Source organism: Artemia franciscana, chromosome 14 (assembly GCF_032884065.1).
Source record: "Artemia franciscana chromosome 14, ASM3288406v1, whole genome shotgun sequence".
Taxonomy (NCBI): domain Eukaryota; kingdom Metazoa; phylum Arthropoda; class Branchiopoda; order Anostraca; family Artemiidae; genus Artemia; species Artemia franciscana.
The window spans coordinates 11692278-11715620 of record NC_088876.1 but is presented as its reverse complement, the minus strand read 5'-3'; the positions used below and the strand labels follow the sequence as shown (position 1 = coordinate 11715620).

Sequence of the window (23343 nt, the reverse complement as noted above, 5' to 3'; positions counted from 1 at the left end):
ATATTGGAAGCTATAGTGATGACAGTAAAATATGTCTCTGAAGCATGGGCGCTCCGAAAAGTCAACGAAGATTTGCTAGATGTTTTCTAGAAAAATTGCCTATGGTTTATTCTGGGTACCTCGCTGACTGACCGTATTTCAATGAGTAGGCTGTACGAAAAATGTGGTTCAATCCAATTTTCTAGGGCTATAACGAAAGGAATGTTGAGATGGCTAGGGCATGTTCTGCGGATGAGGGATGACAGATTGTCGAAGATTGTCCTTTTCGGCCAACCGGCTAGGGCTAAACGGAAAGCAGGTCATCCTCGTCTGGTGTGAAGGAGAAGTGTACGTAGCTGTGTTGGCCTCAGGCGGCTTGGTGCTGTGATGAGTTGTTAGTAGTAGTAGAATTAGTCAAAAGCCATGTCAGTTTAGATATTTTCCCCTCCTTGGATTTGAAAGAGGGCGAATAGGGATACGACGTATTCCACTATCAGATAGGTTTACTAACATGGTTGTTAAAATGCATTAGAACATCCAATGTTAGGCAACTAGTTTTTTTTTTCTAAGGAAATAGCAAAACAAGAAACAACATAGAAAAAGAACAGAAAATTTACTTGAGTCATTTTGTTTCGCCTAAAATTATGATCTTCAGCTATGTATGGTCTGCTGACAGGTAGGCTTATGTCATAGTATCGCAACTTGCTCTAAACATAGTTTTAAACATGGGTTCTTAGGAAATTGAAAATTATTTATTCATTATTTCCTTAGAAATACTTCAGATGGCTGGAGTGTGAATCAAACACTTCAAGATAACCAACTGTAAATAAAAAGCAACTAATAACCAAACCTGACAAAACAACAAAACAAAAATTGAACATATAAGGGACCCCTGTAGCAAGGGTGTCCAGTCCCTCTCCTCAAAATTGCAAAATTTAGCACTTTTCCTGAGAAGCATGATTACGAATGTGCGTTTATTTGCATGTAATTTTTTTTCTGTGGTAGAGGTGTAACGGTAAATCCATATTTATCTAAATATTCATCAAATGCGTCTGAATCACCTCTTGCAAAAATTTTGAATGTATGAGCCTTAAAATATAGTTTTGACATTTTAGGTATCCCACTTCCGATAAGAATTTCGCTTGGCTATACCCTAATAACTGATGCACAATTATGGAATAATTTTTTTATAATAATACAATTATAATATTCAGTTTTATTGGGCAAGCAGTTAATAATAATGGTTCCATTTTTGTAAGCCATACGTATCTTCATGGAAGGACATTACGCCATACACCAGTATTGTCTTTGAGAAAAGAGGGCTTCTGGTCAATCTTGGTCGTGTTTTGGCTGGAATTTTGGTTTTATGAGACTAAATACAAAAATCGTCCCTTTGCTCTGGCGTTACCTTTTTTGTTACTTTAAAAGGGACTAAAGATATGGGTTTTCTTTTGAGTGAGCCCTTTTCAAGAATCTATGATCATTCTTCCTGGGAAAAAAATGCGGAAATTTGCATATATACAGATAGTAGCTGAAAGGTTCTCAGTTATATTGAATTTCCTTGCGCAATTTCCATCAAGATCCCACCCCATGAGACTGACCCCTTTGTAAAATCGCACAGATTTGATTTGTCTAATAATTTCCGACATTCCGACAAAGAAATTTAAAGTTTGTGAATTTTACATATTCATAGTCGGCATAAAAGTAAATTATGTTGATACATAACATGTAATAAAATTACATTTTTTAAAGTGGCTTCTAGGGCTTCTACTTGCAGATTTCAGGAAAAAAAACATCTGCTAAGTCAAGAGCCACGAGGTAAATACCAAATCAATCCAGGTTTGTTGGTACAAGCTTGAAGTAAAAGTATGCTGTTAATAAGAGAGTACCCGTGCATTAACACAAAATGCAATTCACATTTTCAGCCACTGAGTGTTGGCTCATGATGGGGTATTTGTCGAATTATGATGCGCCACAATCCTTACCTATTCCTACATCTGTGCTACATCTCCAATCACAGACTAAGTGACACCTGAAGCAAAGGGTACTAGGAAAGGTTATCCGTGTAAAAATGCAAGCCTCTACCATCGTAACATCAAATGTATCTTAAAAGTAGTACAATAAAATCCCTTGGCTACGCTGATATTTTGGCATATACTTTCGCTAGTATCCAGAAAATGAGGCGTATTTTCGTCTGTTCATTCGATTGTATTATCTACTTTCTATTCCAAATTATTAGTCTTTTTCCTTTTTTCATACCATTTTCCTATTCGAAAGAATCCTCCTTATCCAGCTATCCAACATGACATTCATTGATAGCATGAGTGACATTACTAAAGGAGCGAAAAGTGCGTTAAGAGAGAGGGGTAAAGATAACGTTTCGTTCACTGGAATTAGTGACTGAGAAGACAAAAATAATAGATGGCATAGGTCGAAAGAAGGTCTTATGAAATTGAACAAAACATATTTCTTTACTGTTTTCGATAAATGGGAAAGAAATAAATGAAAAGCTTACCTGACAAGAATCTCGAGACCCTCGTAGATCTCCTGCACAAAATACCCTGTCATTTATTATAATGTTCTTGAATGAGCTATACGCCTTACTACATACTTCTTGGGGTTGAAGAGGTAGGTCAACTTCTTTTAAGACGCTGCTAGGCAAAACATCATCTAGTTAGAAAAAGTATTAATATAAGAAATATAGCTTCAAAAGGAATATATATATAATTTCACTTCAGGTGCCAGGCTTTGGAAAAGTAGAAAGAATAGATTTTGTTTTCTTCCTTCTTTTTTTAACTCACATATTCTCTTCTCTTGCTTTGCAAGAAAAAATAGTTCTTTGCTTCTTTCTTAGAAATTTTCTCGAAGGAAGCGACATTGCCGTATACAGTAATACAGTAAACCTTTTTATATACAGTTGACAGTAAACATAAATGATGGAATTTTCCTTGGATATCAAGCAAAAAATTGTTAAATTAAATTTCTACTATATATTTCGCATTTTGAATGCCAAAGGCCCTTTTTATTAGGCTATCACATTGTACTTCATAATTTATTGAGTGAATGATGACATTCTTAGTTAATTAAATGTTTATGAATTGTGCAAGAATCCATAGATACTTCGGATTGGTCGGATTGCCAGCTCATGTTTGTCCCATTACCATTTAGAAAACGTGGTGCTATCCAGCCATGTTTCATGATCCTGGTATCATAGGAAGCGCAACAGCGCTGCCTAAGTAAAGAGCGATGTGGGCACAATGCATCATAGATTTGTATAGATTTGACCAGGACACTTTGTATCGAAGGAGTTGTCGTAGAAACTTCGGAAAAGGATCATTCGATTGAAAATTGGAAAGGCTAGTGCCCTTTTAATAGTCGACAGTGATTGAAGGCAACTAACCCCTCCTCCCACGTCCACCATTTCCCCAAAGACATCCGATAAAAATTTTGACACAGCCATTCTGTTCAACGTAATTGAATGGTCTGGAAACTATGTTTTTGAGTATGTAAGCCCCCCCCCCCACAGTCCTCAGGGTAAGGGTTATAAGTTGCGCCCTGAGGGTATATAAGGTATCATAGGCAGTGCAATAGTGCTGCCTAAGTAAAGACTCATATCCGAACAATGTGTTTTTTTGGTCTTAGACCAGGGCACTTTGTATTGCAGGACTTTTCGTAGAAGTTTTAAAAAGGGTTCATTCAATTGGAAATTGAATCGGCTAGTACCTTTTTTAATAGTCGAAGGTGGTTGGTGGGCAATTAACCCTCCTCCCACGCCCACCAATCCCCCAAACAACATCCAATCAAAATTTTGAGACATCCATTTTGTTCAACGTAGTTGAAAGGTCCGGAAATTATGTTTTTGAGGAAGACAACCGTACAGCCCTCAAAGCAAGGGTTATAAGTTATGCCCTGGGTGCATATAAGGTTTCCTAGGGTGGTTGTATAAACTTTGGAGGGGGCTCATTGGATCACTGATCGAATTTGTCTAATACCCTTTTTTAGATTCAAAGCGATCGGAAGGTGGGTAACCCCCCCCCCCCTGCAACACACACACACAAACAAACCCCGTATTTTTCTGAAATACATCTGTTATAAATTTTGAGATGCCCATTTATTGTCGTAAAAACTTCAAAAAAGGCTTATTCGATGGGAAATTGAAAGGACATTTTTTAATAGTCCAAAGTGAATGGAAGGCAACAAGCCTACCTCCCCCTCCCACACACCCATCAATTCCCATTATACATATAATCAAAATTTGGAGATAGCCATTTTGTTCAGCGTAGTTGAAAGGTACGAGAATTATGTCTTTCAGATTGAACCCCCACCCACAGCCTTTAGCGCAAGGGTTGTAAGCTATGCCCCGAGGGCATGTAAGGATTTCATGGAAAGGGTGGTCGTATACACTTCATAGAAATCAGATTTCTAGTTCTTTTTTCAAGAGTGAAAGTCATCGAAGGCAGCCCCTCCCTTTGTCGTATTTACCTCGTAGCGCTTGGGCAAGGGTTGTACTTTATGCCATGAGGCATATAAAGTTTTTGGGAATGGGTAGTCTTATAAGCTTTGGATCGGAGGGAGCTCGTTCGATTGGAAGTCTGAAGCTTTAGTGCACTTTTTAAGGGTCAAAAATGAATGGAGGACAATAAGCCCACCTAAGCCTATCGTTCCCCAAAATATATCCGACAGAAACTTTAAGAGATCCAGTAATTATGTCTTTGGGTATGTCAAAGTCCCCACAGTCCTCAGGACGAGGAGTGTAAGCTAGGCAAATTGTTCATTTTTTTACACAGGGTATTTGTTATTGAGAAAAGTATGCATGTTTGAACTTTACTCTCCGAGAGGACGAAGGAGCCTTTCGGAGAATGTTTCGAAATAAATCATAACATGTATATAAGGATTATCAAAAGGGTTTAACACTGGAATAACTGGGTATATTAATTTGGAAAATTCAGGAAATAATCAGGGAGGTGATCAAAAAGACAAGATTTGCATCCTATCAATACCACTACAACTACCACTACTACTTCCAGACCGATCTATTTACAGTGTTAAGGGGAAATACGAGCAAAATCAAAAGAAGTTATGTGCATACAAACTGTCAAAATAGTGTATCTCAAGAATTAGTTTGGGTATTATTTTGGAACTTTCAGAGAATGCTTCAAGGGGAAGAACATGTTACTAAAAGGCAATATGTACACACTATTGCTAATACCACTGTTACCTCTACATTTACTACAACTACTATTTCTATTGATATTACTTGTGAGGCTAAGAGCACTGAGAGGAAAATATGATTATAACTTACGGGTTATCAAAAGGACATATCATCAATGTCATAGGAACGGCTAGTTGTATTAAGTTTAAACTTATAGGACTTGATAAGAGGAATGTTCTGCTGATCAAAAGGCAATTTGTTAATATTGTTACTAGTAATATCAATACTACTACTGTGACTGTTAATACAACTATGCCTAGGGGTATGAATATTAAATTTAAATGAATTTTTAGGGGGGAGGTGAACTGAATCAAAGCGAACTGAATCGGTTTAGTAAAATATTTTGTTAGATTATTTTTTAATTAAATTTGAGTATAAAGAATTTAGTGAGTATTCCCCTAAGTCCCTGTTCAAAGAAATATTATTATTTATTTTATTTCGATTGATTCGGGAATCAATCGAAATTAGTCTCAAAATAAATAATAACATTTCTTTGAACAGGGACTTAAAGGAATAATCACTAAATTCTTTATACTCAAATTTAATTAAAAACGATCTAACAAAATATTTTACTAAACCGATTTATAATAGTATTGAACCAGCTACGAAAAGGCCTTTGAGACAGGCTGCAAAAAATGCAAGGTTGGCTCTGAGAAATTGCATTTAATCACTTTGTTCTCTTTAGTTTGAACGAATTTATATTCTCACTTCATTCTTTTTGTCAGTCCTGGTTGAACTTCGTTGAAGTAAGGATATTAGGGCTGTTTTTAAAATAGTTCTTAAAAAACATTATTAGTTTTAATTCTCACAATTTAATGTAAGTTTATTTAAATATATATATTTTCTCTCTCGTTCTCGTATTGTGCTGTGCTGAAGACGGCCCTTGGAAATAGGGCCAAAAAATTCACAGAACTGATTTCCACTGTCTTGAAAAGACTTTTCCTATTGTTTCTACTTTGTATTTGTTTGTTATGGAAAGGCAGTGTGGTCTTCGTCGCTATTTATATATATATATATATATATATATATATATATATATATATATATATATATATATATATATATATATATATATATATATATATATATATATATATATATATATATATATATATATATATATATATATTCAATATATATATATATTATATATATATATATATATATATTATATATATATTTAAAGTATTCAGAGATGTTAAAAATAGTTATTCGAACTGATTCTTCAGATTTATGTAGCTCAGTTCCTTTTTTTAGGAATAAGAAAAAAAACGTTTATAATATCTTCAGTATTTTAGTATAAGTAAATTATTGCCAAATCCAAGGCGATAAACCGTTCGTACTCTCTTAACGTCTATCCATCTAAAGCATGCTCAGGTAAATTAGAGTGATTTTTGGAGGAGCTTTCCTCCCTTTTATACCAATAGTATGTGCGTCGAAGCCAGTAAAGTATGTATAAATTTAGTAATGAGACTCAAAATACATCCATCTTGTAGAATAAACAATCAGGACAAAATGAGTTAGTTCAAGCCATCAGTACATAATTAAATAGAGGCCTAGGGCGATTGACCTGGAGCTACTTTCTTTAACACTACTTTTTACAATTTTTCTTTCAGCATTAAGTTTCGCAATTCTATCTATTTAATCATGTATTTCCTTCAAGATATTTTATTTTTGCTTTAATATTACTTTACATATTTATATTCCCTTTTACTAACATAACATACATGCCTATTCAACCCTTCCATGTTCCTAATGGCTGAACATATAGCAATAAACTAGTATATGCGTAAAATCCAGACTTTCATTCCATCTGAAACCAAAATGCATTTGGAAACAATTATCAAAAACCAGTAGAATAGAGCCAAAAATTGGTCTTTGCTTAATCAGAAATTTAATTTAGGTCTAGATTATAAGCAAAGTTAAGGGTTTTGGTCGGTTTCTCATCAGTTTTATTGTGTTTTTTTCTCGAAGAATAATTGGCTCATAATGCCAAATAAAGCCATTCAAGAAAAAAAATATATACGAACCTTTGTATGTATACGAACCTATGTATGTAAGCAAGGATGCTTAATTTGTATGTAAGCCATTACAATGGATATGAGTACTATATTTAGAATAAGTATAGAACCGAGATCAGCTTTACTTATATATTTGATTTCTATCTTATAAGCAAATTTGAACACTGACTTCCTACCTGATTATCTACCCCTCTGTATAATTATCGGCTAAATATGTGTTTGGCTTACACATACTGTCGTAAATAGAACCCTTAGAGCAGTTCTGCCGATTAAATCAAACATTTCTTTGTAGATATTCGGTCTTCTCTCTACATATTCCATTCCTGATGGTTAAGAGCCTTCCATGTTTGAAATGGATAAACCTGCAGCCAAAGCTGGTGTATGTATAGAACAAATTTGCTTTCATTCAATCTGAAATGAAACTTCTTGTTTCATGCACCATTAAGAAATAAAATAAATCGGTAGTGAAAAGCAAAAAATATATGTTTATCCCCCCCACCCTATAAAATGTTTTCCTGGGCTATACCAACAGATTAGCTAGTCTTGTGGGTAGATAACTGTTTTTGTGTTTGTTTCTCATCAACAGTCACTTATAATGCCAAAATCACAGCTTAGATACCAATACAGTTATGAAAACTCGATTTATTTTTGGGACACAGTGCACGGTAGCGATGCTACCGGCTATAGACAGGAAACTGGCAGTCTGAATCTAAAAGTCGGAGCAATTCACAGCTTAGATACCAATACAAAACAAAATTGCATTCCCGCCTATGGTGTTGTAGTACGATCTACGCGTCGGAGCGCGGGCTTGGAGGAGGCGCCAAGTTCAGAGCTCTGTACCAAAAGATTCTCATGGGCAAGATAGGAGTTTTCATAACTGTATTGGTATCTAAGCTGTGGCCAAAATAGACAAAATAACCACTAAATAAAATGAGTCACAAATTAGACGAGACTCGGCGCCAAGGCATATGCACTCAAGAACGGGTCGCCCTAGAACTTGTGATTTTTCTGCTGATTCTATAGTCTCTGATAATTTATGTTATAATTTACCTGTTTTGGATAATTCCCCCTTCCCAAACTCCATTATGGTCCTGCTGGATCGATGTCGGAGCATCATTCGAAAAATCCGGCGACCAGAGCAAGCTGGTTTTATGTCGGATCGTTCAACCATCGAGCAGATTTTCACGATTCGACAAATAGTAGAGCAGACCACAGAGTTCCGACAGAAAGCATTTATTGCCTTCGTTGACTTCCGTGTTGCATTTGACTCAGTCGATCGAAAAGCTCTTTGGCTGATTCTAGAGTTGACTGGCCTACCCGAGAAATATTACAGACTTCTCAAGGCGCTGCACCATGGGACGGAGAGCTGTGTACAAGTAAATGGTCGGCGCAGCCCGTTCTTTCAAATCACGACAGGGGTGCGCCAAGGATTTGCAGTGGCCCCAGAGCTCTTCAATATCATCATAAATTACGTTATGACAAAAACCACTTCACGTCTCAGCTTTGGGCTCAAATTCGGAGATCATACCATCTCAGATGTCGATTTTTCCGATGACTTAGCCATTCTGGTGGACTCCATGGAGCAGCTTCTGGAAGCGCTCCGAATTCTGCGAGAAGAGGCTGCCAAAGTATGACTGCATTTAAACTGGAACAAAACTAAAATTATGGCCATAGACCCATCTTCTCCTGCTGTTAACTCTCCAGTTAGCCTGGACAGCACCACTAGCATCGAGGCTGTTAAAGACTTCACCTACCTGGGCTCCGTAATTTCTTCAAATGGCTCACTTCTCCCCGAGCTGCAGGCAAGATTATCTAAAGCGTCTTCTGTCATGGGTAGACTGAATGGTGACTGGCGAAAACCAAATATCAGTCGCACAACGAAACTGCGGATCTTCAACGCTCTAGTCGGCTCTGTGATGCTTTACGGAGCTGAGACATGGCAAGCATCAGCTGCAACCCTCAAGAAAATAGACGTATTTCATGCAAAGAGCCTGAGGAGGATTGAGGGCCTACGATGGTCCGACTTCGTCAGCAATGAAAAGCTTCTGCAGCTCACAAAGCAGTCTTGGTTTTCGACTCAAGCAGCTGAGCGAATCTTACGCTGGTTCGGGCATCTGCTTCGAATGCCACCACATCTACCCGCAAAGATGATCTATGACTTCGACCCTATCAAAGTTGGTTGGAAGCGACCTCGCGGCCGACCGAAGAAACGTTGGTCCGACAGCCTGTCCGAGTTCTTGGCGATGGCAAACATCAGACATTGGCAAACATTGCGAAGAGCAAATACTCGCCATGGACCGAAGTGGGTGGAGGAGGCAGACGTCACTCTCTACGCCGAGCAGTGCCCGGCAGGGACTTAAGTCAAGTAAGTCAAGTCAAACTCCATTCATTTGAAACAATTCTCTGATTAATAGAAAAAAATCTACTTTTATAAGTTCCATTATTTTTTAGGGTTTTTGATCGTCTTCAACTGAAATAGGGTGGATAAATTAAAAGTAGAGTACAAAAATATCAAATATCGAAACTACTTACTGAAATCTTTTCGTCCCCAACCGACTACTGTTCCTTTGAAGCGACTTGCGTCTTTATTCTTCCATAATGGAAACTTGGGAACACAAATGGGTCTTACTCGATCTGAAATTAAATTTCATTAAAAAGATCAAAGTGTAACACGATCAAAATGATACCTTTATGAGAGACAAGAAGGACCAAAGAGTGCAAGGTGTATTTTCTTTGACTCGAACCATCTAAAATCTAAAGACTGAATTCTAAGTACTAGCAAAGAACACGTCTACTCACATTCGGCTCATATTCAGATCACTAGACCCTAATTTTTATCGTAAAATTTCTGGGGTTGACGATGGAATCGACATTTGTTTGCTTTTTTAATTAGAGAGAGATTGACAAACACTTTAAATCAGCAACAATGACAAAGTAGGATTTCAAACATCATTTAGGTTTTGAAAGAAGTAGGAATATAGTTCGCAGTTCTCTATGATTCACGACTCGTCCTGTACTTATCCTGAGAAATATTCCCAGCTACCTAACTCCAATAAGTACTAGGTTCCATTAACTTAGGTTCCATTAACTTCTTATCTTTTTGTAACCATGCAAAGTCTCGAACTTTTAGCTTAAATAAAAAACAATCTTTTTCAACTGAAAGTAAGGAGCAACATTATAGCTTGAAACGAACAGACATCATTCCTTATGTGATGGGGGTCTGCCCCTTCCTTAATCTTCACTCTATGCGCAAAAGTATGAAGTTCTTTAAAAATACACCTGATTTAAGTTCAACAGCACTTGTGTTTGAGCTTCATCTATTATTTGATAATAATTTCTGATCCTCTTAAATTTAAGCTAGAAAATGGCTTTATTTCTGCTCGTCTTGAGTTTTAATATAGCTGTTTACTTTTCTTTGAAAGGTATCTTTTTTTAATGTTAATTTTTAATGAATTTCTAAAATATTATTGAAGAACCTCTCTTATTCAGGTTCCGCTAAATAAGCAGCTTATATTACTTACCGGTAAAATATACAGCGTTTTTCAACTCAAGAATGGCTAAATCGTGTGCGTTAAGTCTCTGATCGTAATCTGGGTGTTGGACTATTCTTTGAACTTGGATATCATAGGTTATTCCATCCGAAGTAGACGAAATATTATGTTCACGGAGTCGAACTTGCAAACTAGAAAATTAAAACAGTATTGCTAAAGTGCTAGCTTATTTTACATATGACAATTATGGCAGAATAAATAGACACCAAAGCTGTCTGAAATCAAAGCATACTCCTTAAAAAAGTTAGGCTATGCGATGGATGCCATTTTTCATCCCATACTTTGAAACGTATCTGCCATCTATTCTAATCTATCAATGAACGAAGTTTGAAATTCAGAAGTTATTTCATTTTTTATATTTGCTGAAAAGGGACTATAGGCGGACGCGGGTTCTTCGGCCTACGCAACTCTTGGGGAAATCTCTAATTCTATTAGAGTAACTTGGCGGTACTCCAGAGCGTAACTCCCAAGCGCCACGGATTTCTACGTGTCCCGTTTCTGGCAGTTTGCACAGCCGTCAGAGTTCTTTCACAAGTGTACTTTCCCCTTGGTATAAGAGTTCCACATTATTTGGCCCCACGCACCATAAGCAATAAACTCCCCAATTCACCTTCTTTCCCTCGGGGAAATATCTCCTGCTTAGTTTAGTATTCTCTTCCTATACCAAGCTAATCTATTCTCAGCTTCTCTCTAGGTTTCAGACCCTACCTAGGCTAATCAAAAAGTCAAGGGTATAAAATAAAGAAATCTTACAATATTCACTTCAAACTCAAAACAAGAACTGAAAAACGAAACTCTCCTTGCCCCTGGACCAGCAGTCACCTGGGTGAAGTGCGTCAATTCCATTCAATCAATGCCCTCAGGTGCAACGTCAGGCTCAAATGAATTAACTTATTCCCCTTTCCCCTCCCGTCAATTTCGACCACAATTGCTGTCCAAAACCATATTTTTGAACAGGTTGAGTCACCCTTGTAATTGCACAGTCACAATCCGTGAATAGCTGTCTACGTAACCGAGGAAAAACTGTCAATACTATTATTAAGATAAAATTACAGATTACCACGCAAAGGAAAGGGGATAATTAACAGAACCAAAGATGGAGAAAAATAAAGGACATGTATCTTAAAAAACTTCAAATCACCAAACTTATTTATCTTCTCTTCTTTGTTCTTTTTTACCTCTCCACTGGCTTATAAATCCGTGCCCATACCATCCACTTGGCTTAGTTCCATGGCCGTTCAGTATCTACGTCCAACCAACCGATCAAAGCTATTGTCTATACGGCCTTCTTCATCAAGCTTGGGATTTTGAAGAAGGGAGAACCCTCGTGATTTGTGGAACCTAATCGTGCTTATTGTGATGAAATAAAGATTATCTCGCTCTCATAAACTTTACACTTAGGGGTAGCATAGATTCAGGTTATGGCATATTCGATGATGCCAGCAGAGGGAGGGGCAGTGGGGCCCTTGCCCCCTAGTAATTTGGGACTATAAAGTAATTATAAGGAAACCAAGGGAAAAAGAGCGGACGAGGGAAAACCATGGAAAAATGTATGTTTCCCCATTGTTGGCTACCTGCCAATAGATTTTGACCCTTGATAAGGAAAATATAAGGTTCTAATTTGTGATTAAGTGACCCCATTCCAGTTTTCCACAAACATATTTTCTATATGATTTCGTAGGAATAACAAAAAAAAAGATTACATTCTTCATAGTACTGAACGGTAAGTAAATAACGATCCTTGTCAAGAACAAAAGTATAAGAGCCTAACTATTGATTATGTTAAATCAAAGAATCAGCTTTTTACGATAGTTCCAAATATGTATTTGTTAATTAGTAATGAGTGCAGTTATTAGTACACAAAAAAGTTCGTATAATTATGGAAAACACACATCATTTAATAAAGGACAATTTCGGTAAAGATATGCCGTCAACTTTTGCTTGCGTTGCAAGAGCACCCATGAGCTGATATATGAAGTTGTTACAATTAGAAATGTATTCCTCTGAACGGAATGCTGGGAACAGCTGTATCATCCCCCTGAACAGATACGTTTTTTGTGTTTTAATAGCTTTATTTTTTTTTTTGTTTTTTTTTTAGGAGCTTTACAGTTACGAAGCATAAAGATATCAAATAAATTCGTTTTTATATTCAAAATTAAATTCAGAATATCGAAATAAAAATGTTTATTTGATTATCTTTATCTTAGTTTTGATGTTTTACTTTGAATAAACTACTTTGATAATGTGTTACTTTTTATAAGCACTGTGTCTATAGGCATTAAATATTTTGGTGCTTGCTAAACAAGCTCAAAACTGATGTTCCTATTCCAACTCTTTGGCGTTGCTCAGTTGAACTGAATGCTGGGAGTTTTTGTTAAGTTTGCTCTTGTTTTGTGTATTTTTTGTAATTACTTGTTTTTTTCATTTTTAAAACTTTCACTTTAATTGAAATACTTTTTTATTGCCTACACAAAAATGTTTGTCTCTAAGCTTCATTAAATAAAAAAAAGATTTTTTTAACTGAAAGCAAGGAGTAACATAAAATCTTAAAAAGGAACAGAAACTATTAGGTATATGAGGGAGGTTGCTCAGTCCCCAACACCTCGCTCTTTGCGCTAAAGTTTGTCGGTACTTTACAAAAGTTACTTATTGTTCTAACTAAACGACGCTTGTATTTCAGGACTCACTTTGAAAGAAATTGGGCCAGATTCAAACTTTAGCGTAAATAGGAGGTGTTGAGTGGGGGGCAATCCCCTTCATATGCTTAATAATTTCTGTTCGTTTTAAGTTAAATGTTGCACCTTACTTTCTTATTGAAAAAACTTATTGTTTTATATTTAATTTCTGATTGTTTTTTCATTGACTCCAGGATATCTGGCTCCCCCCCACACGGAAAACTTCCCCTCCCCACAGAAATGGCCTCTGGACAATTCAATTCTGACGAAAAATTACCCTGGAAAATTACCCTTAACATCTCCACGCGTAAAATTGAATTTTTTAAGAGAAAGCAAGACATGTAAAAAAAAAAAATTGTATAAGATTTCTGGCAAATTCACCCAGTGTAAAATTTCCCTTATAAAGTTCATCCCCTGGATAGTTCCGTCTCCATTGAAAATTCTTCCACTACAAAATCCTACCAGCAAATAATTCGTCCTCCCCTTCCTTTCCAAAAAATATACGCATACCTCCCAATAACAAATACTATATGTAAACAATGGGCAAATTTTATAACTTAAAAATTTTTTCCCAGGGGCTGTAGGGGTTCACTTATCTCCAAAGACACAGTTATTGAGCCTTTCCACTATGCTAAGCAAAATAGCTATGTCAAAACTTTGATCGTACAATTTTTGGGAAAAAATTGGCGTGGGAAGGGGCCTAGTTGCCTTTTAATTTTTTGCTTACTTAAAAAGGGCACTAGAAATTTTCATTTCCGTTAGAATGAACCCTTTTCTGACGTTCTAGGTCCACTGGGTCGATACAATCAACCCTGAGGGGAAAAAATGAATAAACACGCATACGTAATCTTTCTTCTTGCAAAAATCACAAAATTCCATGTTTTTGCAGATATGAGCTTGAAACCTCTACAGTAGGGTTTTTTATACGCTGAGTCTGATACTGTGATTCTCATTAAAATTCTATGTCTTCTAGGAGAGTTTTTTTCTCCTTTTTTCGAAAATCAAACAAATTTTTGTAAGATTAAACTTGTCAAAACTTATATATTTGGAATCAGCATAATAAGCCAATTTTTTTTGTATATCTATTGGTATCAAAATTCGTTTTTTTACAGTTTTAGATGCTATTGAGCAGGGTCGCTCCTTACTTACAGTTCTTTACTGTTTGATTATCCATCAAAATCCAAACAGAAATCATTGAAATATTGATGTTTTTCTCTGCGTTACCAAAAGTTTTCATTCATAAAATTTTACGGTTACATGAAATGTAATTCAAGAAATAGAAGAGGTTGTTCCCCTAAAGTAAGGAGCAGGTTTAAAATTTAAAACAAATTGAAACTACTCTTTATTTAACGGGGACTACCCCATTCTCAGAACCTTGCTCATCAGTCATATTTTCTTAATGTTTTGAAAAATCTTTTTATTCCAATTGCAAAATTTGCTTAAGAAATTGGGACAAAAGCTAAACTTCTGAGTAGAGAGAATAGACTTAAGGAGGAGACAGTCCCCTTCATATAAAGAATAATCTGTTCAAACAGGTTTCGAATCTGTTTCTTGCTTTCATTTGAAAAGCTCTGTTTTTTATTTAATTTCTGATTGTTTTCAAATCATGCCCAGGCCTAAAAAGATATAATTTGAGGTTCCTGTCCCTGAATCCCTGGTTAATTGCTTTTATAATGTGTAAATTAATAACTGTACTTGGATTAGTACTGTCCTACGTATAAATTTGCAATTTCATTTTTGGATAAAATTTGAATATACTTAAAAAATTGGCAATGAATAGCAATTTTGGTAAAAAGTCCTTGTTAATATTACTACTGAAGAATTTCGATTGGATGAAAAGGAGTATTATTGTTTGTATGGATGGAAATTCTGTGAGACTTTTGATCTTCTACATAACTAAAGCCATCACAAATTCTACAATAGGATTTTTCTTATCGATAAATGCATTACATATATTTGTTTAAATACATTCAAGTAAATCATATAAATAGAAAAAGATAAATAATACCATTTAAAATTGCTGAAAACTAAGTTTCCGGTAGTATTTGCCACCCCAACGAAATTTCCTGACGGGGCTGATAACGGCCTGCCTTGCCTTTTCCACCACTGTGTTGGTAGATATGGGAATGTAACATTTTAGCTGTATAGAGAAAATTTTTAATTAATTCCTACTCCCTCCTAACTCTTTCAACGTTTATCTGAAGCCTCATGAAGAGTAAGCATTTTGTCCATTAAAATGTTTTTTTTTTCAGGAATCTACCCTACCCCCACCTAAGCGATGACTCACCCCCTCCCATTATAGTTGATACCCAGTTACAGATCACAAAATGTAGCCTAATTTCATTACAAATAAAGAAAATCAAAATGGTTGAATCCAGTACTGCCACGGCGTGGCATTACTTCTTTTGCAACTGGGAAGCCTAAAATATAGCTATTGATAGGATTTTAAACTGATGGCAAATTTAGTGTCCTAAAATGGCAGAAAACAAGACTGTCCCCTGGCCCTATCTCTTTAGTCACTAAAAAGAGCTTTGAATTTACGTTTGAATGAGCTCTCTCCCGATAATCTTGGACCTTCGATTTGACACAATCACCCCTGGGAAAAAGCAAACAAATAAACATGCATCGACGATGTTTCTTCCGAGAAAAAGCGAAACTCTTCATTTTGAAGATTCGACGTTGAAACCTCTGCGGAAGGGTTCTCTGATATGATGTATCTAATAAAGGGATTTTCAATAAAATTGTTTACTTTTTAGGGGGTGCCTCCCCTTTTTCAAAAAATCAGGCAAATTTCCTCAGATTTTTATTTTGAGTGGGTAACGGTAAAAAGAAAGAATTTTATATATTCAGAATCAGTTTAAAAAGCCAATACTGCCGGTGTAGCAATTGCTATGAGAATCCCGTTTTTAGTTTTGGTAAATATTGGCCCAAGTCACGGTAAAATTCTAGTTAATTGACTTCTTGCTATCTCGGAAAGGGTTTAGGTTAGGAAAATGAAACTTTCAGGGATAGGTCTACAGGCTAAAGTATGTCCTGGGAAGGTATTTTATAAGTACCCACCTCAACTCCTTCTCCCTCTAGAGCGCCCTGAAATTTACCTACATGACAAGTCTATACCTATTGAAATTTTGACAAAACAACATTTTACCTTCATTTTCGGTTACTAGTTGCTTTTTCTCTGCCTTTAGTTCTGAAAATGCAATTCCTGTTATTTGAGCAGAATTTTGAGCCATATCAATGTTTTTTTTTTCAAATTTAGGAAATGTATTTGCAAAAAATGGAATTGAGCAAAGTTATGAAGCTGAAAACAATTTTATTGTACTTCAATTAAGCAGAAGATCTATTTTGCAAGGTTTCACTTTTATAGCACACATATTTTTAAAGGTCATCAAAGGTCAGGGCCCTCTAGAGGGAGAAGGAGTGGAGGTAGTTACTTCAAAATACCTTCCCAGGACATACTGTAGTCTGTAAATTCGTCTCTGAAAATTTCATTTTCCTAACCTAAACCCTTTCTGAGATAGCAAGAAGTCAATTAACTAGAATTTTACCCAAGTTACTTTTTATTTTCAGGTTTTTATCACAAATTATTTGATAAGATTCTCTTTTGACGAATTTTTTTTTAGCCTGTTCATTTTGTTTAGTTGGATAGGACAATAAAAAGAAAGAAGGTCAATTTAACTGCTGGATAGAAAGTTTAAATTCTTTTTTTTTCTTTCGCTGTTCTATTTTTATTTAATATCTGAGTATATAAGGGATTTAAGTTTGAGGGGAAGAATTGTCCTGTTATGAAAGAGGTACATTTTACACGGCCGTTATAAAATCAATATTGGTGTCTATGCAGGTAGAATGATCTTTTAGTATCTCTACTCCTTCTGTAAACTTTTCTAAGGAGTAGGAACTTGTATAAAGACAAGTCTACATCTATTATAATCTACGAAAGCAATAAATCTTTCTTTAATTTTGGTTTGAGTATGAATTTTTTTTTTTGAAGATGAAACACATAACAATATATTTTTGATTAAAAAAATTATTTCCCCTTGCCAGGAATCTTTTCCGTTTCGAATTTACTTATTTTGTTTCATTTTGTATGCAATTTAATTGCTCTTTTTTATTTGTTTTTTCCTAAAAGCATTTAAAATAAAATTATTCCTACAAAAACTATCCTGAAATATATTCCCTGTCGCCAGACAACAACTGCTATTTTGGTGTCTACCCCCTCCCCCTAAAAATTTTTCTGCCAGCGCCCTTGTAGGACTTGTGTGGCACGAGAAAAGTATGGGTGAATATTAGAGAATTCTGATAACTATTGCATACTGTTTGTGTTTTTGTAGTTTTTCAAATTCCCCCTCCCCACACCCCAAAAGTGTGACATACTGAAAAACAAATTATTATGAGCTTATCCGCGTGCATACAAATAAAATCACCAGGAATTTTTTTGCTTTGGAGGACCGATATAGTGATAAGCATATGATTGATTTGTGTGTGTTCGATATTAACATGTGCTATATCATAACTTCTCGAGCAGACAGGTTTTTGGCAGATCAACGCTATTGTTTCAATGAAGTATAGATTTCTGTCAAACTATAGGCTATTAAAGTTCTGATTTTTTTATCATTCATAACAAGGCATGGTTTGATTCAACAAATTTATTCATTAATAAAATTAAGTACGGTATAATAAAAAGGACAGACTCGTTTCCAGGAAAAGACAGCAAAGCAGGATTTTCGTTAGATTATTCCGTGACAGAAATATTATTTTGTTTTTCGAACAAGCTATTGTCCTGAGTTTCATGATAGAGGCTCTTCAGCAAAATGACATTTTTTAAGGTAGGGTATATAATTGGGTATTAGACAGTATTTACAAAGATACAAGTTTTGTAGTAAAGGTGTCATAGCTTCCGTCCTTCAAGAATACTAATAACCTTTGGAAGAAGGACATTAACCTTCCTTTTTTTTTTCTCTAGCGATATAATGGCTTTTGTCTTGGATTTTGCACTTATATCTTATGGAAAATATCCGATTCACAGGTTATCAGCCTTTTCAGAAATTTCTCTTTCCACAACAATTCCATAAGAGAACGTGATAACGCCTCACATATACCTTTAGATTTCTGTAGGTTTAAATAGTTAAGATTTGCATGGCAGGGAGAGAGAATAACATCTCTCTTGAGCAGAAGGTAGTTAATGTGTGGAACCAAGACGGTAATAACAGAAGAGGTGAGTATGTCCAAAATTTCCCTGAAAAATTTTATGGAGAAATTTTGGAGCTAATAATAATTATTTGCAAGTTTTTTTTAAAGAGATACCAATAATAATAACAAAGATAATGATAAAACTTTTATTTCTCTAAGAGCCCTAATGCCTTGTGAATTAAAGAAAGAAAAAGTCGGTTTCAATTAATTCATACTGCATTGAAATAAACATTACACAAGTTTAAGAAATGTTTTATTGTCCTCCTTTACTAGCCCGTAAATATGTCATAGCCTCTGAGCATTCATAAGGTAATCAGTACTTAATATACTCACCAAACATCTTTCATCAATCCCACACTCGCCATATACTTCGTTTCGACACTCACTCAACCCCTTAAACCCACACATTTTATGACCTAATTCAAAAATTTGAAGTTTGAATACAGTCAACTCAGGTTACTCGGAACCTGAGTTTTGGCCCGGGGCACCATGGTCAAAGGGACGCAAGGATTTCCACCTTGCATAGATCTTATTAGTGGTTATTTCTACTCGTCTGCAGTTAATTTAAAGTTGATTTTTTTTTTAAACTTGCGCAACCGTCAGAACTTTCATTGACAAAAGAAAGGTTGGTGTAGTTACTTCAGTCAGTGTCAGCTGATTTAAGTACAAGAGAAAGAGTGAACGAAAGAGGAAGATATATGCCCACCCAGAGTCTCGGTCAAATTGGTCAAGTTTTAGAATTGACACACGACCGTTAAAACTAGATCCTTAGATATTATATGAAAAGTGGATAAAGCAGAATCCTTTACTGGATCGAGGAATAAGATAGTTTGTCATCCTCGGCCACTTTGCACCGCAAAAAGTTTGGGGCGAAAGAAACTTTTGCTTTAGAATTTGGCCACAAATCTTTGTGTTGCAAGATAACGTCACTGCTTTCTTTTTTCTCCTTTTTTTCTTTTTTTATGTACTTCCGGTAATGGTAAAAGATGAACCTTCCGAAAATAATTTCATTCGGTGATAGTAAAGCAGATGAAGAAACTTCTTCAAAGCTTTGCATGATTCCTAATCGATAATTCTCTACTTCTTCTAGATTTACTGGTAAGGAATCTGGAAATCTAAAGAAGGAAATTCTAGACGTCAACCTAGTTTTAGATTTTAGGGACAACAATGGCTTTCACCGTGGGGTGCGCAAAGGTAACTTAGTGGTCCCTAAGTTCTAAGCATCAGGATATCTAAGAAACTGTCTTGTTTGATCTCTATCAAAACTTAGTCAGTGATAAATTATTAATATCTTAATTATGGTTTTTCGAAGTCCAATATTGATTTCGACCCTATGGCGAAGGAGTAAGGATATGAGACGTTTTGAAATCCTGGTAGATTTGTTTTGAAACCAAACCTGCTGGGACGTAGGTTCGTAAGTAGCCTATGTCTTTACGGTTTGACATTTATCCAACCTCGATAGAGGGGGGGACTATTACAATTTCGTTTTATCAAGCTAATTGCTGGGTGTTCTGGTTGAAATTTGTTGAACATCTTGTTTGAATTTTGTTTGAAATTTGTTTCACCTGTTCAGCATACTGGTAAAGCTGACAAAAAAAGACTTTCATTTCCTATATATTTCTTTTCATTAAAAAAAAACTCGAAAAAATGATTTTCCACCAAAATTCATGAGGAAACACAAAAAAAGTAGAAACAAAATTTATCTCCTTTTTTTCAATAATAAACAAATATCCGAAAAGTCACTTAAATTATGGTTGTTATTTGAAATTTCTTATGATAGGAAGACCAACATTTCTACCATTTCAATGGCTTATTCTGTGAAGTTCTCATTTCAGGCGGTATGTTTGAGATTAAGCCGAAAATGATTGATTGCCAAATCGAACAACATATTGAAACTTTCGAAAAAAATGATTATGGCTTTTTCACAATTTCCTTTCTATGCATAAGAGGCATTTGAACATTAAAAGCTACAGTTGAATCTAGCATAATTAGTCCTCCTTTATCTTAGACCTTAAGATTATTTATGATCTTTTTCAATTGTTGATTAGGATTTGGAGAAGGCATATTAGTCCATCAGCTTCTGAACAATAATTTTCCCTTAAAAGAGCTTATTATTCTAAAACGGCCTTAAGCCAAACTGATATATTATACTTACTTTTTAGGAGACATATCGATAACACAGTGAGCAGCGGTAAGAATGTGCTGATTTGTTATCAATGCTCCTCCACAAAAAAGGGCCTCGCTTGTAATATCTTTTAATAGTGCAGCCCAAGGCCATTCACCTAAAATTAATAACGAGTTATAGCATTTAAAGGTGAATTCGAGAAGCTGATCAAGCATTGCGGAGCCTGAACGGTACTGCTACTGTTGATCAAAAGAAAACAAGTAAGGCCATTAGTTCAACTAGCTTGGCATAAACCTGGTCTCATCCATAATTGTGTTAGTGCTGCAGATTCTTAGCTTATCTTTGACTTCAGCTATATAGTTTAAAAATAGCGGTAGATTCTATTTCTTCCTTTTTAACGTTAAGCATTTTTTTTTTTTTTTTACTTTGAAGGGTTCTGCACCTTTGAATTGTTTTTTTGTCGCTCTTTATTTTACCTTTTTTTTATATATATACACAAAAGGTCAGTGTGTATAAACGCAATATTCCAGCAAATTGTATGTATTTGTAGATAATATTTTTGCAACTAATATCAAGTAAAATAAAACTTTTCTCGCCACATGTCACTAGATGTAAAAAGAATTCCCATCCCTATTATTGGTTTAGATGTTGGAGGTATATTTGGGAAAAAGCATAGGGAATTAGATTGAAAAATATGACTAAAGTGTTAGACGAGGTGTATGTATTTATATTGCAATTTAAAAAACTTTTTTTCTCTCTCTCTGTCATTTCAAGCTGTATTGAAAAATTCTGAATTTACTTTGATTTTTATGTATGTACACCATTCTTTTTTTGGGGGGAGGGGAGAGAAAGGTAAATTTATTGCCTTCCTAAATAAAATTGGCGCTGTTCTGAAAACTATATGTGTCTTGAACAGTCTTGGAAAAATTCAAACTGAATATTTGATATATAATAATAATTATTGTTGATGGATAATCAGTTTAAAATTTTATTTGACTGTAATTTTATTTTCCTTATTCAATTATGTAATAACTGAAAAGAAAATATTTGTAATATAATTCGTTTTCAGTGAATCGACAATGACAGAGTAGGCTTTAGACTTCTATAGATAAGGAAGGGGAGGTATCCAAACTCCTGTTTGTAGTGAAACTATATTTGTCTTGAACAGTCTTAGAAAGAACTAATAAAATTAAACTGAATATTTGATATATAACGATATTAATTGCTGAAAGCTCATCAATTCAAAATTTAATTTTGCTCTAATTTTTATGTTTATTTCCAATGTTGTGTAAGTACAAAAGAAAGTATTTGTAATATAATTCGTTTTTAGTAAGGTACCAGTGGCGCATTATGTTTCAGACTTACAGTGAAAGAAGGAGGCAAAACCCAAGCTCTTGTTTGTAGTGATTTTTGTTTGTTTCAAGCTTGATTTGCATACTAAATTTAAGTTTCACTTATTTTAAGATTTATTTATTCATTTATGTTAGCACTTATTGTATGTTTGTTTGCTATGATTTTTTATCTAATTTCTGTTGTTTTTTTCATCTATTCTTTAATGGTAATTTATTAGCACTTGATGATTTTGCTGAAGCGAAATTTTCTTCGGTGGTGAGAGAGGAGTAGTTACCTCAACAGAAGGGTGGTTATATTGAAAAGTGACTAAACGCTATCACAAATTAAATTTAAGCCTTAAATTATGACAACCATCAGATGAATTAGCTGAAACTAATCAGATGAAGCTATCATCAGAAATTAAGAAATTTCAAAATTCATGCAATGATAATGGTAGCATCATAGGTAATGATAAATAAATGTAAAAGCCCTTTTGAACTTCCACAATGAGCAAACGAACACAGCGGCGTAGTGAGGCAATAATGGCCCTGCGAATAAGCTAAACTGGACACTTCTTTTTTGCAGCAGAGCTTTGCCCACTATTATTACACATAATTACTTTGAAGACATCAGTACTATTAACTGATTAAAGAACTGTGGGTTTTTAGAGGCTCTTATAAAGCTATGATTCATAGAAGTTACCAGAGTTAGAAGTTAAAATTCAATTTATAAGGCAATACTTGCACTAATTGGAGCTCTTCATTTTTTATCTTATTTCAATTGGGGGAAGTAAGTCGGTCTATTTTCTTTTTTTTGAAGTCTGTCTCAGAAGGAATAAGTATGGAAGACATTCCACACGTAAACAATTATTTTTCCCCCTTTCTGAAGGTCATATCAGATAAATCAAATATTATCAAATTCACCATACCCACAATTGCCTCTTTTCCTCCAATGATTCTTGTATCAGTCACATTAGACAAGCCACACCATTTAGAGTTCACGGAAGGTGATGTAGCTTTGATCTTCAGTATTCCTCCTACTGACTCAGTGACCTTATCTTTGTTTGACCCTTCGTTATTAATCTGTTTTAATGTGCTTGAGGCTAGTGGTTTTGCCGGTATTATTTGCTGAGGTCTTGCAGTGTGAATGCTCACTTGTGGCACTTGCTGAGGCCTTGCACCAGGTATTGGACAACAGTACTGAAAGAAATCACGATTATATTATTTTTTTTTTTAATGAATGTCTGTAGATGCACAAA

General features: G+C 35.1%; 1 protein-coding gene across 1 annotated transcript in view; it reads right to left on the bottom strand.

Annotated features, from left to right (window-relative positions):
* The window catches only part of LOC136035307 (proclotting enzyme-like), a 68099-nt gene that overhangs the window by 6813 nt on the left and 37943 nt on the right, over positions 1–23343 (bottom strand). Inside the window, exons 3-7 of the mRNA XM_065717005.1 lie at positions 23014–23284; positions 20784–20910; positions 10734–10894; positions 9745–9846; positions 2495–2649 (exon numbers count right to left, since the gene is read on the bottom strand). Coding sequence (XP_065573077.1) covers positions 2495–2649; positions 9745–9846; positions 10734–10894; positions 20784–20910; positions 23014–23284 — 816 coding nt within the window. The remainder of the gene's footprint in view (positions 1–2494; positions 2650–9744; positions 9847–10733; positions 10895–20783; positions 20911–23013; positions 23285–23343) is intronic.